Source organism: Portunus trituberculatus, chromosome 38 (genome assembly GCF_017591435.1).
Source record: "Portunus trituberculatus isolate SZX2019 chromosome 38, ASM1759143v1, whole genome shotgun sequence".
In the NCBI taxonomy this organism is placed as follows: Eukaryota; Metazoa; Arthropoda; class Malacostraca; order Decapoda; family Portunidae; genus Portunus; species Portunus trituberculatus.
This window is the reverse complement of record NC_059292.1, coordinates 17,847,664-17,864,585: the sequence shown is the minus strand read 5'-3', so window position 1 is coordinate 17,864,585 and position 16,922 is coordinate 17,847,664. Positions and strand designations below refer to the sequence as shown.

The 16,922-nt window shown below is 38.3% G+C and overlaps 1 protein-coding gene across 1 annotated transcript; it reads right to left on the bottom strand.

The window, feature by feature from the left end:
* Window positions 1-263: 263 nt before the first annotated feature.
* On the bottom strand, window positions 264-5,335 carry LOC123514966 (putative nuclease HARBI1). The gene is made up of 4 exons (XM_045273253.1): window positions 5,293-5,335; window positions 2,675-2,809; window positions 1,633-1,932; window positions 264-1,041 (listed from the first exon to the last, which is right to left on the bottom strand). The coding sequence occupies exons 2-4, from the start codon at window positions 2,802-2,804 to the stop codon at window positions 644-646; spliced, it is 828 nt and encodes a 275-aa protein (XP_045129188.1). The 5' UTR covers window positions 2,805-2,809; window positions 5,293-5,335; the 3' UTR covers window positions 264-643.
* Between the last annotated feature and the right edge of the window lie 11,587 nt (window positions 5,336-16,922).

Sequence of the window (16,922 nt, the reverse complement as noted above, 5' to 3'; positions counted from 1 at the left end):
ATATACACATATTGTGTGGGTTCCAGTCATGGAGTCACTATATAGAAATATAAATATTTACACATTCATATAAGACACAAGGAATACTACAGGAAAGGTAATGGTGAGCTGAATACACCACTAGGACAAGAAACTGAAGCAGTATTTAAGAAAAGCTACTAAATATATGGCCAATATGTTGCTGCAAGAATGGGTTAGAGTGGTGACTCAAGTACAAGTAACATTAGTTGAATATTGCAGTGGGTCAAGAAATCAGGTAAACATTTTTGTAACTGGCTGTGCATTACAATTTGTGTAATTAGTCTATCTGATAGTACATACCAAATTAATAATGTGATATTATAGTTACCTATTATGATACATACCAAATGAATAATGTGATATTATACAGTTAGTTATAATGGAGAACCTATTTTTTTTACTTTTGTACTTACAAAATTAATCATATATGCAGTGTAAACTGCAATAAACAACCTATCATGTATATTCTTAACATTACCTTATTTGTAGAAGGTATCCTATGTCCCAAGAATGATGAACATAGTAAGCACCATCAACAGTGGAACAACCAGCACAGCTCAACACATTAAAACTAACTATTGATAGAAACTTACTTTACACAACTATATCCCCCCTTTTCAGACTATGAGAAGTGTTGTGCAATGATTTGCCTTCTCATTGCATTCCCAGCTATTGCCCTTGCATCCCATCCTCCACCACCAGCTGGTGCAGGAACAAACACAGGTCCATCTATGTCATCAGGGTTGACTACTACTTCATCCAGGAGTGGAAGATTCCTCTTTCTGCAGAAATTGTGAAGCAACATAGTTGCTGCAGCAATCTTTTCACACTTCAAGGGACTATAACAAAGTGTGCCACCTTTATGGTGGACACACTTGAAGCGTGACTTCCAAATGCCAATTGCCTGCTCAACCACGACACGTATTTTCTTCAGGCTGATATTGAATCTTTGTTCGCCAGCATTAGCTGGCATTCCAATTGGTGTCATCAGGTGAATGTTGACAGGGTACCCACTGTCACCTATGAGTAACATGAATGAAACAACTAGCGTTATAGAAGTAACATTCATCGGCCTAGAAACGTGGGACATTTAATAACTTGTTTATGTAGGTATCTGTCTACACTTCATTATGACTTGTTCCTCCAGAAACAATGCAAGTGATGATATGACATTAGAAGCAACTACCCTTATAATGCATCCTTGCAGATTCATGTAAATGTTGAAAGGACTTGCTTGTCACTTTGGCTGTGCAGTAAACCCAGGCACCAAAATCCAACCCAGATTGATACAGTAACAGCAATCATCCACAAATCTTGCCATTTCATGCTAAACACAGGCATTACTGGGCATTAAAACATTCAATACAACCTTCAGTTGCTATTGGTTTCTAAATATGTCAATAGTGGGTAGGAGTTTTCCTGCCTGGGCTGAGCAAAGTGAATATGATGATACTAATGGTATGCTAAACATTACACCACAGATGCTGATCATTACATGAAAAAAAATACTAAATGAAGAAAAAAAATCACTTGCATACACATAATGACAGACTAGTTTCTGAAGTGGTACGTATAGTACAGTACATAAAGAATGCACACTTCAAAACATACCAAGAAGAAAGGCATCTCCGAATTCACCCCGCTGGAATCTCCTGTTGAGGATGCTGTTCTCCCATACAAATAAATCATATTTGCTTCCAGGGAAATGGCAGCAATAGTCTTGAAAAATGTAGTCTGCATTACACACAACTTGTATGTTCAGTGAATGGAAATTCTTTCTATTGATGTAGAGTTCTTCATCAACTGGTGGGGCAGCAATCGGGATGTGTGTTCCATCGATGATGCCAATCACTTTTGGAAAATTGGCAATTCCATATAATTTCCTCTTTGTTACCCTGGCTTCCTCTAGTCCTGATGCAAAGAAATGGTTGCTTATTCACACAATGCAAAATAGATGTAAATTACATTAATATTCACTGCTTCATAATATTATACACATTTAACAAGAATTACAAACTAGGTAAGTAAAAAGCTATAAGTACAGTAATTCAGTAAGTAATATTGTCACCATTTATAAATTTACCCCTTGGCATAACATCTACATTATAAATGCAATTTGTCCATGAATAAATAAATAAACAAATTATATATATATATATATATATATATATATATATATATATATATATATATATATATATATATATATATATTACTTTTTGCATTAGGTGTAAAAGTTTTCTTTTCATAGGTTTAGTTATAGGTTATGTTATTCATCTATAAAGTGTTTCTGTAACTACCATGCTACCCAAAAGGAAATTAATATTCCATAGTACAGTATACTGAACTAGCAGATTTTATCTATAAAACATAAGAACATAATGTTAGGCATGACCAAGTATTTCCTTAAAAGCTTTTTTATGTGTTTCCTAGAAAAAAAGGCACTCCCATCATGTATTAGTCCCTTCTGATATGAGTCTCCTATAGTTCAGTGGCAATGATTAGGTTTAGTTAGGTTTGGTTAGGTTAGAGTGAATTGGTTAAGTTAGTTTACATTTAGGTTGAGTTTAGATCTGGGAGTGTACTATACAGTATATGTTACATGCACTATTTCTTACCAGATACATATATGAAGTAGTACAGTAGTACATACCTCTTGGAATCTGTGTTTCTCTAAGTGACGCCATATACAGCACATCTTTCACTCTGTTGATGACTCTGCTGACACATCCTTGTGTTAATCCATATGTGTCTGCCAACACACTGGAATGTCCCACTGGCATAAAACCTAAATGTCATCAACACCTGTAAATGACATGGCACTGCATGGAGTGCGGGAGTCTGTAATATCTCAGCAAGTGTTCATCACTAAAAGCAAATGGATCTGTTCAGTCTCTAAATCTTCTTTCATGTCTCCAGGCCCTGTTTACTGCAACATCATGTTGCAATACAACTTGTAACTCCATCTCTGACAAGGCAACGTGGGTACAGAATTCCATGGGAGGTAAACAAATCACCCTACGATCACTGTAAGGGTGCTCCTCGAGACACTTAGCGCTACAAGCAAATATGGCGGTACGAAAATCGTAGCGACGACTCCAAGATCTTTCGAACATATACCTTAGGCAAGTTACGCGCGGGTTACGACAAACTTAGCGCTAAGGTGATCGCAGCGGCCGTTACGAATGTTTGAACATCTCGCCCCTGAGGTATCTCAGCAAACCTAAGTGATCTTTCAAAGATTAACTTAAGTGCTTCAAAAATACTGTCTACACCCTCCCTAAGTACTCTGGCATGTAGCTCATCAGGACCATTAGCTTTCCTATTGTCTAGTTCAAGAATAAATTTCCTAATAATTCCCAGTTTTATATCAATATTTTCTAACGCTCTTAAACTACTCGTCGCACTGTTTGTAACAGGATTTCCTATTCTTTCCCTAGTAAATACTGAAGAAAATTGTTCATTCAATAATTCTACTATGTCTTCATTTTGATCCACTACTACTACATCAGAGTCCCCAGCCTTCACACCAGGAAGCGACTCAGCACGAGTGCTCCTCCGGAGTGTTCTGCAGAGTGAGGATAACCATCAAACAACTCAGCTACACCCAACACTCCGTCCTCACTCTCAGCAATAACTCCCAAAGCCGAGTCCGGTGCATTAACAAGTGACTCCATGCCGTCACCGTCAGCCTCTACACCTGAACTCAATGGTGAGCCCAACACTGGCTCCACCACATCAGCACTGCTACTCCCATCTGGAGTCAATCCCACCTGGCTGCTAGCAACCTCCTGGGTAGTAACAGGCTCTCTCTCAGCCCGGCGGGCCTGAGAGCGGGTAATAACGTTCATAGAGTCTTGCACCACTGGCCCAGACTCTTCAGCAACCTCATCCTCATCAGAGGTTGGGCTCCATACACGACCACCAGCCAAATCATTCCCAAGCAGGAAGTCCAATCCTGCGACTGGCAGTTCGTCTGCCTTTGCTACCTGAGCTGTAGCAGTGACAAGAGGACATGACAACGTCACCTCAGCCGTCACGAATTCCTCCACAGTGTTAAGTCCACGACACAACACTGCCTTGCTAGATGTCACCTTCTTCCCAGTGACATTTCGGCACACTGATTGCTGTGCACCCGTATCACGCAGTACGATGACGGGATACTTTGTGCCATCAATCTCGACAGTGCCTCCACACAGGAAAGGACGGCACCAGTCGAGCTCACTATCCTTAGGTGCGGGCGAGGCAACAGGGGGAGGAACAGGGGGGCCAACCTGCTCTCCCTCTTCCAAACACAACTCAGGCACACGCCGTGCCTTTTCACTTCTAAAACCTGAAGGAGCAGTCAACTCATCACCACGAACTGTGTCAGGCCACACCAACAAGGCAACTGGTTTCTGCGAGGACTTGGGAGTTTCAGCTGTTACTAACTTTGGGCAATTGAACTTAAAATGCCCTTTTCCTCGGCAGTGATAGCACGTGGGCTGGTAATCATACTTGGGAGTTTTAGGGGCCGCCTTCCCCGCCGTCCCATCCTTCGTAGAAGAAGGAGGGATGGGGGCCTGGGGCTTTCCCAAACCCATCTTACTGCCAAATCCAGTATATCGCCTAAAGTGGCCTGGAGAGCCCGAGGAAGAACTGCCACCACTCCCTGGGCTTCCCTTAGGACCACCTTCCTTACGACTCCAACTCCCAGGCTGCTGTACAGGACGGTGGGCCAACACATAATCATCAGCCCATGTAGCAGCCTCCTTCAAAGTCCTAAACCTCTTCTCCCTCAACAGAGGTACCAGCTCCTTATCAGCAATGTCGATGAACTGCTCCATAACTACTAACTCCTTCAGGGCCTCGAGAGAGTCAACACCCTCGCTTGCAATCCACCTCTCAAACACTTGCTCCAGTGAACGAGCACAGTCGAGGTAGGAGTCACTTGCTCGCTTCCTCTTTCCTCTGAATTGCAAGCGATAGGCTTCTGGTCGCAGCTCATATGCCCGCAAGATGTCAGCCTTAAACTCCTCATAATCATCCAGATCATCAGCTGACATTTTATCATAAACTTCCAAGGCTTCCCTTGAGTTTATTTGCAACCAAGCCTACCCATCTCTCTCGAGACCAAGCAAACTCCTTGGCTTTCCTCTCGAAGCGAACAAACCATTCAGCCACTTTAGCCTCATCAAATTCAGGGACTAGCTGGAGACTTTGAACTAAAGCACGCTCTACACTCTGTTCTCCTCCTCCTCCTACACTACCAACAACTAAAGGTGTACTTACTGCATGGCGAGTTCTCTCCCACTCCAACTCTATCTTTATCTGCTCTTTCTCTCTCCATCTCCAATCTCATCATCTCCATCTCTCTAGCCTCCTTATCTGCTGCTAGTCTGTTTGACTCTCGTCTCTCTTCCGCAGCTAATCTCTTCAACTCTCGCCTCTCTTCTGCTTCTATCTCCATTTTCCTTATTTCCAGCTTCAATCGCAGTTCCTCCAGTCTGGCAGCTTGACTGGACACTATCAGCAATACTGCTTGCTGGACTAGATCGTCGGGAGCCTTCCCTGCTTCCGATACTTATGCCAGGGCTAATATGTCCCACATCACCTTCACTGGGACCGCGACATCCGTTATCATGAGACATACGTGCATCTCCACTGACCCCACGCGCGGCCAACGACTCATCATACCCACGTGGTGAGTCACCGTGGTGAGTCTCTCGCCGGCTCACACTCGCATCCTCACCCTCCACTGGTGAGGTGAAAAGGCCAGTAACTCCCTCCATGGTGCTCACAGGGACTCGTTCTCACAAACAATAAAATAATATAAGTAATAATACCCCACACAATACACTACACCACTATAGCACTTGGTTTATCCTGGCGAGGTTGCCACTTTTGTTACGTCCGCCACGGCTGCGGTTAACTGCTACAGCTCACTAGAGTGTTATCCTGGCAAAATCGCCAGCTTTGTTGTGGTCAGTGCAGTGGGGAACATAACACTCCACAGAGTTCCCACTAATATAAATCACAGCAGCCGTAACCCTCAGGTTCTTTCAAGGTCGCCAACAGTGTATAACTTCCCCTACTGTAAGGGAATCTCCTCAGCAACTCCTTCTCCTCCTGTACCCAATCAAGTAGAATTTATAAATGGTAGATGCTATGTGTAACAGGGCGAGGCCTTAATACCACCTAGAGAAACCGCCCACTTCTCTATGAAGTATTAATGCCTCTCCACACGCCTTGTCCACAGACTGTGATAACTCACAGACCGGTGTACCAGTCTCTATTTCCCCCTGTCTGAGATTCCCCCAGGGGGAAATCTGGCCCAGGATAAATCTCCCCCAGGGGGAACTTTGACCTAGGATAGTATTCCCCCTTCATGGCCAATATTCCCCCCCCCCCCGCCCCAATACACATACACAACCGCCATGCCACGTGTGAAAGCGGCCTAACAATGGGGAGTTTTGGAAACTAGTGGTTACCGCCAGGCGGCAGCACCAGGTTGTCCCCTTGTCGCTCATATCAGACATATCAGATATACCTACAATGTCATTCTACATACATAAAGATGCAATGAGCTTATATAACATATTTTTCTACATAATTCCTTCAAAGTAGTAACACATGTAAAACCAAACTGTATTCATGGACAAATGTATACAAGTTGAATTTCTAGTGAATCGGCAATAAGTATCATTTGGTCATCTCAGATTTCCAAAACAGCACACCCTTGATCGAAAATGTACTAATCCAGACGACAGGAGACATAAAGATAACGTGTCTATGCTAGTTAAAAGTCCAGCATTACATAGGTCTACTTCATAGTACAGAAAAACAGCAATAGGAATTAAAAATAAGCGCCTCGAGTGTCCTGGCGAGGGTAATGCTATTTCTCTAACCAAAACAAACACCTGACTCGGCCGCGCTGGTTGAACCTGGGAAACTAGAAGGTGATTCTTATATGTGGTGCTCATCTCCACTACGCCGTGAGCAATGGATTACGGTAGCTGGACACTACAGCAGCTGAAGGATGAGCTGAGGAAGCGAAATGCACGCCTTGAGATGTTTGTTTTGGTGCTCGTCTGCTGCTCGATTACTTTGCCGTGTCGCTCGCTTCGTGAGAAGAGATGCTAAAATCCCCACGAAAATAACTAGATCCATTTATCACGATCTTACTGATTATGCTGTGTCATATTATATAGCGCAGTCTGATTATTTATCTTTGTCATCGTCAAAATCAATAGATTTTATACTTGTAGTATCTCTTATTTAAGATATTACTAGCAGTTTACTCGATAATCACAAGAAAATATCTGTTTTGACCATATTCTCCCTATATTATCCACACAGGATATTTAATAGTCGATACTTCATTTCAATGCTATCATGATAATCAATGTTCTATGCATTTGTACCCAGCTGGGATTTACTACAACAATATTTCAGCTCATGTCTCGCGGGGACAACCTGCGGCCATGACAGTTCTCAAAACTCCCCATTAGTACAGTGATTTTATCATCAAGAGACAAGGCAAACTGGCAAATTTCTGAAGCATAACAATACAGTGATTCGATCATCACGAGACAAGGCAAATTGGCAAATATATGAAGCCTAAAACGAAACGGGAAAAAAAGAAACAAACAAACAAAATCAACAACAGGTGATAGGCAGCAGCTGAGCGCCAGATTACTCCAAGCAGCAGTAAGGGTAGCACAGCAGCAGGTGTATCTGACCATGGAGGAGCACACCTACCACACATACTACCAATACCTGCATAGTGGAAATTACCCTGATGGACTAAACAAAGAAGAAAAACGTGATATTAGAAAGAAGTGCGAGCAATTTTGTGTTCAAGACGAATATTTGATGCATAAACAACGCAGGAACGGTGAAGTTCAGCTACGCCAAGTGTTAATGAAAGCGGAAGTGAGCCGAGTTGTCAAAGCTTGCCATGAAGGTTTTGGGGGGGCACATATGGGGAGAGATAAAACAGTTGGCAAGATAACTGCTAAATATTTCATTAAAGGAATTAAAGATATTGTAATTGATTATATCTCAAACTGTGATAAATGTCAGAAAGCAGCAAATAAGCCCTCCATGCAAGCTCCTGAGCTGCATCCAGTGTCTGTCCCTGAAAAAGTATGGTCTCAGGTGGGAATGGACATAATAGGACCTTTACCAGAAACAGAAAGAGGCAACTGTTACATAGTGGCGATGACAGACTACTTCTCAAAATTCCCAGTTGTTGCACCTCTGAAACACAAAACTGCAGCAGAGGTGGCCCAGTTCTTTTTAGAACCCATATGTGACTTTGGTTGTGTTGAAACACTTATTACTGACCAAGGTCGCGAGTTTGTAAATCAACTGAATGACATCCTGTGTGAAAAGCTGCAGATTAATCACAGAATTGCTTCACCCTATCACCCTCAAACTAATGGACTGCAGGAAAGATTCAATCAGACACTTGAAAGAGCTCTTATGAAATGTGTGAATGAAAAACAAAATGACTGGGATATGCACATAAAAACAATATTATTTGGTTATCGCACATCTGTTCATGGCAGCACTGGTGTTGCCCCATTCACGGCGATGTTTAGGAGAAATCCAGTTCTCACCATCTACTTAGAGACTGGACCACAGGCGAAAGACGCAGCAACAACAGAAGAAACTATTAAAGAGTTAACAGAGAGAGTAGTGTCTGAAAAGAAGGCTGCTGAGGAAAAAATGGCCATGAACATTGCAAAATCTCAAATTAGACAGAAGAGGAACTATGATAAGAGACATACAGGTAAATCAAGTGAAATAGTCGAGGGCTCATTAGTACTGTTGAAAAACAACAAAAATAATCACCAAATGGGAGGAAAATTGGAATCGAAGTACATAGGTCCTTATGAAGTTGTTTCTCTGCAAGGGAAAGGACGTGCGAAATTGAAAAATCTCTCAACAGGCAAAGAACTGAGAAATACATATCACGTGGTAAATTTGAAGCTGTACAAAACTGATGGTGCAAGCGGACATGGACAAGATCAGGACAACTACCAGGACCAAAAGTGCACGAGGAACAGGAAAAATCAGGGGCAATCTCAACATACAGTGAATCGAAGTATTTCGGCAAGAGAAAGGACTATTTTACTCATGTTTGTAGATGAGGTAGTTGTTACAAGAGTGGAGACTGATGGAGAAACTATAACAGAAGAAGAAATAGAGACAAGACCAGAAAAGCTTCCTGGTATTCTTGTCACCAATAAGGAAAACCTACAAGCAGTTTACAAATACATGGATGATGATGCAGTTGCGACGCTTCACGCTACTATCAAAGCTAAAGAAGACGACATTCCTGGAGCATGGGTATGTCAAGAATGTGCGGAAATCACAGCAGATGGACGTGAAGTGGTGGAGTGTGAATCTTGCTACGAGTGGTACCACACTGCTTGCCTTGGATCTGCAGAAAATTTCATGGCATCGTGGAGCTGCTACAAATGTAATCCAACCCAGAATGAAATTCCATTTAAAGATTTTTAGCTTTATACTGTACTAGGAAATCCATTTTCATGTTCTAATAACAGATTTTTAGGTCTCCGATGGGAGACAGGCTTTTAATCATGAATTTTAATAATGCTAATGTTTTAACTTCCATTCGTAATCTTGAAGTGATAAAATAAAACATGAGTTACCATTTACTTTTAAATACCCACTGTATTAGTTACATTACTCTGTCTTATGTACGGCGAACTTGACTCAATTACAATACAATAGCCTACACTACTTGCAAAAGGTGACTTGAGAATGGTGGTATGATTTTTTCTGTGAGGGGGGGAGAAATGGCCAAGAGGGGGGAAATATATCCTGTGTCTGTAATTCCCCCCCGGGAAAAGCAGCCCAGACCATCTTTCCCGGGGGGAACTACAGTCAGGGGGGAAAATTTTCCTGCTACACCGGGACGCAAATTCACCAACTGTATACACTTCTCGCACCACGGCGAGAACGGGACGCGGCGGGCGACTTCCAGGGCAGACTCGCTTAAACCTAGCACAAGACACGCGCTCCTCTGAATCTCTCTCTCTCTGTGTGTGTGTGTGTGTGTGTGTGTGTGTGTGATTATTAAAATATACTTATTGCGCTCTCTCTCTCTCTCTCTCTCTCTCTCTCTAACACACACACACACACACACAGAGAGAGAGAGAGAGAGAGAGAGAGAGAGAGAGAGAGAGAGTGCGTGAGTCTAATAAAAAAATTATTTAACGGACTGATGCTTTGTAGTGCACTTGTGCTTTTCACAGCTGACTTTACTTCTCACGTGAAACACACACACACACACACACACACACACACACACACACAGAGAGAGAGAGAGAGAGAGAGAGAGAGAGAGAGAGAGAGAGAGAGAGAGAGAGAGAGAGAGAGAGAGAGAGAGAGAGAGAGAGAGAGAGAGAGAGAGAGAGAGAGAGAGAGAGAGAGAGATGTTGTATGTGTGTATGTCCTATGTATGTATGTATGTATGTATGTATGTCTCGTGTTGATGTTTATGTTGTATGTGTGTATGTCCTATATATGTATGTCCTATGTATGTATGTATGTATGTATGCATGTATGTATGTCTCGTGTTGATGTTTAAAAGTGCTGAGTATGGGTTTAACAGAAGTGTGATAAGGGGTGTGAGCGATAGTTAGTTCTGCCCAGCGTGTGTGGTGTAAAGGCGTGAGTGAGAAGGTGCCGAGAGAACATTCAAAGACTCTTGTAAATTTTCATAATATATATATATATATTTTTTCATAAGGAAGCCGTATCTTTCAATGGCCACTGAAACATTACTGAAACGTCTCCAGATCAAGAAAAGCAAGTAACCGCCAACAGAGAGAGAGGCAATAAGTAAGCCTATATTTTCAAGTAACGGACCTATAAACATGAGTGCACCTCATGAGTCAGGTCATGCCACATATCAGTCTGAAGCTGCACTTCACCATGTCAGGTTCTAGAGATGTTATAGAGTTCGAGGCTGAGGGTTTTTCTTCTGTGGTAGTTAGTGAGACCGAAGACAAAGTGCATTTTCGTATAAATGTGAAATGTGAGGAAGAGTTTCAGCGTTGGAAAGAACTTTACATGCAAGAAAATAACACCTGTTTCAACGTGAAGCGCAACTACCATGGAGGACAGTGGAATTTGTTCCACAAGAGATTTATTTGTCAGCATGGTGACGTTCGCAGCACTGGGCAAAAGAAGACGTACACTGGGTATGTGTTGTTTATTATTGCATTCCATCTACTCAATTTTCATATATATATATATATATATATATATATATATATATATATATATATATATATATATATATATATATATATACATATGACTTACCGACTTACCGACTAACTTACCGACTTACCGACTAGAGAGAGAGAGAGAGAGAGATTCAGAGGAGCGCGTGTCTTGTGCTAGGTTTAAGCGAGTCTGCCCTGGAAGTCGCCCGCCGCGTCCCGTTCTCGCCGTGGTGCGAGAAGTGTATAATACAGTTGGTGAATTTGCCACCGGGACAACACGCGCGGCATATTACTATACTATTTTACTACGACAAGTGCTTCCTAACACCTGTCAGACTGACACCCCTAGCCTACGACTACTACAATATATGATGTGTACAGCACATCCAGTGGTGTACACACAATCCCTACGGGGGACAACAGCCAAACATGGAGTCCAGATACTCGTCACAGACAAGTTTGACGGACGAGATCTATGCACCACTGGCCTGCAGTACGAGGCTTCTCAGCTTTTCACTAGCGTGCGTAGCTACAACCACTACAATACAGTATACTACTGATACTACACAAAAGATGATGGGGACACACAGCCGCCCACCAAACCCCACTGGTGACTACAGCCACCAACAGCAACAACGGGACGAAACAATAACGCGTCCCTCCGCGTCGCCACACCCAAGTGGACAAACGCACGAGAAGTGTAGCCAACTTGCCACGCTTCTCTCAGAACAACAAGCCCGTTGTTCTACAGCCACGGTCTACCCAGTAACAACCCAGCTACTCAAGGGAGGGCACAACTCCCAGACCAATGACTAATGAGCACCTAAAGAAGTCCAGCAACACGTCGCTCTCTTTACCCTGTACCAGACCGACGAGAGCCTGCGTCCACCTCAGCTGAAGACTACCATGGTACTGAGGCAATGCTCGCAGGCCCAACAAGATGGTGGAGAGAGGGAGGCGAATTGTCTGGTCAACAGAACAGCCCGAGGGGCCCGCGCTGGGTGGCCAGAGGCTACACATATAATATAATTAAATAAAGGGGAAATAATGCGGTGGCCCTCACAATATATATATATATATATATATATATATATATATATATATATATATATATATATATATATATATATATATATATATATATATATATATATATATATATATATATATATATATATATATATATATATATATATATATATATATATATATATATATATATATATATATATATATATATATATATATATATATATATATATATATATATATATATATATATATATATATATATATATATATATATATATATATATATATATATATATATATATATATATATATATATATATATATATATATATATATATATATATATATATATATATATATATATATATATATATATATATATATATATATATATATATATATATATATATATATATATATATATATATATATATATATATATATATATATATATATATATATATATATATATATATATATATATATATATATATATATATATATATATATATATATATATATATATATATATATATATATATATATATATATATATATATATATATATATATATATATATATATATATATATATATATATATATATATATATATATATATATACATTCCTCATACTTTCTCTAACCCTAAAGCTAAAAAGCCTTGGTTTAACTCTGCTTGTTCTCGTGCTGTCAATGATAGAGAGGCGGCTCACAAACGGTTCCGTAGCCATCCAACTGCTGAAACTCATGCCCTATATATTTCTGCCCGTAATCATGCCAAATCTATTCTCCAACTTACTAAAACTCTTTCATCAATAGAAAATGTCAAAGTCTTTCCAATTCTAACTCCTCTCGAGATTTCTGGCATCTAGCCAATAATATCTCTAACAACTTTACTTCTTCGTCTTTCCCTCCTTTACTTCATCCAGATGGCTCTACAGCTGTCTCTTCTTTTCTAAAGCTGAACTCTTCGCTCAAACCTTTGCTACCAACTCAACTTTGGATGATTCTGGGCATATTCCTCCTACTCCTCCACCCTCTGACTACTTCATCCCTAAAATTAAAATTCTTTATAAAGACGTTTTCCTGGCCCTCTCTGGCCTTGATTCTCGGAAGGCTTACGGTCCGGATGGAGTCCCTCCTGTTGTTCTCAAAAACTGTGCTTCCGAACTCGCTCACTGCCTGGTCAAACTCTTTCATCTGTGTCTCTCTACTTCTATTTATCCTTCTTGCTGGAAGTTTGCTCACATTCAACCTGTCCCTAAAAAAGGTGACCACTCCAATCCTTCTAACTACCGCCCTATAGCTTTGATTTCCTGCCTTTCTAAAGCCTTTGAGTCTATCCTTAATAGGAAGATAATGAGGCATCTATCAGCTCACAACCTTCTCTCTGATTGCCAGTATGGTTTCCGTAAAGGCAGATCTACTGGTGATCTTCTTACTTTCCTAACTGAATCTTGGTCATCCTCTTTTAGGGACTTCGGTGAAACCTTTGCTGTCGGCCTTGACATATCGAAAGCCTTCGATAGAGTCTGGCACAAATCTTTAATTTCTAAACTACCCTCCTACGGATTCTATCCTTCTCTCTGTACCTTCATCTCCAGTTTCCTTTCCGATCGTTCTATTGCTGCTGTAGTAGACGGTCACTGTTCTTCCCTAAAACTATCAACAGTGGTGTTCCACAGGGTTCTGTCCTATCACCCACTCTCTTTCTATTATTCATCAATGATCTCCTAAATCTGACTCAATGCCCTATCCACTCCTATGCTGATGATACCACCTGCATTATTCAACAGCGTTCAACAGACGCCCAACCCAACAACAATTAAATGACTCAAGGCGAGATGCTATAGGACGCCTAACTTCTGATCTTTCACTTGTTTCTGATTGGGGCAGAGAAAACCTGGTTTTGTTCAATGCCTCAAAAACTCAATTTCTACAACTATCTACTCGACATAACCTTCCAGACAACTATCCTCTCTTCTTCAATAACACTCAACTTCCCTCTCCTCTACATTAAACACACTCGGTCTATCCTTCACTAAAAATCTAAACTGGAAATTTCACATCTCTACTCTTGCTAAATCAGCTTCCAAGAAGTTAGGTGTCCTATGGCGTCTTCGTCCATTTTCTCTCCCTCCCAGCTGCTTGCTCTGTACAAGGGCCTTATCCGCCCGTGTATGGAGTATGGCTCTCATGTCTGGGGGATCCACACACAGCTTTACTAAACAAGGTGGAATCTAAAGCTTTTCGTCTTATCAACTCTTCTCCTCTAACTGACTGTCTTGATTCTTTAAGTCACCGCCGCAATGTTGCATCTTTATCTGTCTTCTACCGCTGTTTTCATGCTGTCTGCTCTTCTGAACTTGCTAACTGCATGCCTTCCCCTCCTGCGGCCTCGCTGCACAAGACTCTCTACTTCTTCTCATCCCTATTCTGTCCATCTTCCTAATGCAAGAGTTAACCAGTATCTTCACTCCTTCATTCCCTACACTGGTAAACTCTGGAACTCTCTACCTGTGTCTGTATTTCCACCTGCCTATGACTTAAACTCTTTCAAAAGAGGAGTGTCAAGACACCTCTTACGTTAACTGGACCCTCCTTTTAGATTTTTTGTTTTTCTCTTTCTACTTTCCTCTTAACAGGGCCTGGCAACCAGCGGGATTTTTTTTTTCCAACACTTTGTTTTCCCTTGGCCAGTGCCCTTGTAATGTAAAAAAAAAAAAAAAAAAAAATATATATATATATATATATATATATATATATATATATATATATATATATATATATATATATATATATATATATATATATATATATATATATATATATATATATATATATATATATATATATATATATATATATATATATATATATATATATATATATATATATATATATATATATATATATATATATATATATATATATATATATATATATATATATATATATATATATATATATATATATATATATATATATATATATATATATATATATATATATATATATATATATATATATATATATATATATATATATATATATATATATATATATATATATATATATATATATATATATATATATATATATATATATATATATATATATATATATATATATATATATATATATATATATATATATATATATATATATATATATATATATATATATATATATATATATATATATATATATATATATATATATATATATATATATATATATATATATATATATATATATATATATATATATATATATATATATATATATATATATATATATATATATATATATATATATATATATATATATATATATATATATATATATATATATATATATATATATATATATATATATATATATATATATATATATATATATATATATATATATATATATATATATATATATATATATATATATATATATATATATATATATATATATATATATATATATATATATATATATATATATATATATATATATATATATATATATATATATATATATATATATATATATATATATATATATATATATATATATATATATATATATATATATATATATATATATATATATATATATATATATATATATATATATATATATATATATATATATATATATATATATATATATATATATATATATATATATATATATATATATATATATATATATATATATATATATATATATATATATATATATATATATATATATATATATATATATATATATATATATATATAGGTATCACTGCAGAGTTTCACCACAATTAGCTACGTGTTTTTTTTTTTATCCACCTCAAGAGATAGAGCTCCTGATTACAAGTAATTTGAACTTCATATATACCGGGTGCAACCTTTTTGAATGGCGACACAGATTTTTTAAAATTTAAGGGTGTCTTTGTGTTTTGGTGATCAGCCGTGACAATAGCCTTCCGTATCAAACCCTGCCGCACACTGATGCTGTCATGCGCTCGCGGCGGGTCGGCGGGCTCCGTGACATACCATTGTCTGAGCTTGCGCTTAACTGTTTACGCTGATTGGTTCTGTTCTTTGAAACTTCATGAAGTGGCGGCAAATGAAAAAAAAAAAAAAGCATAATTATTTCCACCAATCACGACGGCCCCTGAGGTTAGGTTTAGTTAGGTTAGGTTGGGTTAGGTTAGATTAGGTTTAGTTGGGTTAGGTTAAGTTAGGTTAGATTAGGTTTAGTTAGGTTAGGTTAGGTTGGGTTAGATTAGGTTAGGTTTAGTTAGGTTAGGTTAGGTTGGGTTAGGTTAGGTTAGGTTAGTTTAGGTTTTGTAAGGTTAAGTTAGGTTAGTTTCTTTTCTTAACGAAACTATTTTTTTTCTGGTAGATTTCGGTTTGTTTTTAGTTAATTTACCAGTTGTTCTTTTATGCAAATCATGATATGTTTCGGGGTTGTAATAGAAAATTGGTTGATTTGAAAAAACAAGTGGTATTTTATTAAAGCAAACCGAAATATAAATAATAATTTCGTCAGTTATAGGTGGTGAAACTCTGTGGGTTTACTATATATATATATATATATATATATATATATATATATATATATATATATATATA

Bases quoted from the DNA above. Each gene is read 5' to 3' on its own strand.
- LOC123514966 (XM_045273253.1), bottom strand. From the start codon at position 2,804: ATGCCAGTGGGACATTCCAGTGTGTTGGCAGACACATATGGATTAACA. The intron at 1,933-2,674 runs GTATGTACTACT...TCTTTGCATCAG, and splicing joins AGAAACACAGATTCCAAGAG to GACTAGAGGAAGCCAGGGTA. The intron at 1,042-1,632 runs GTATGTTTTGAA...TGTTACTCATAG, and splicing joins CGGAGATGCCTTTCTTCTTG to GTGACAGTGGGTACCCTGTC.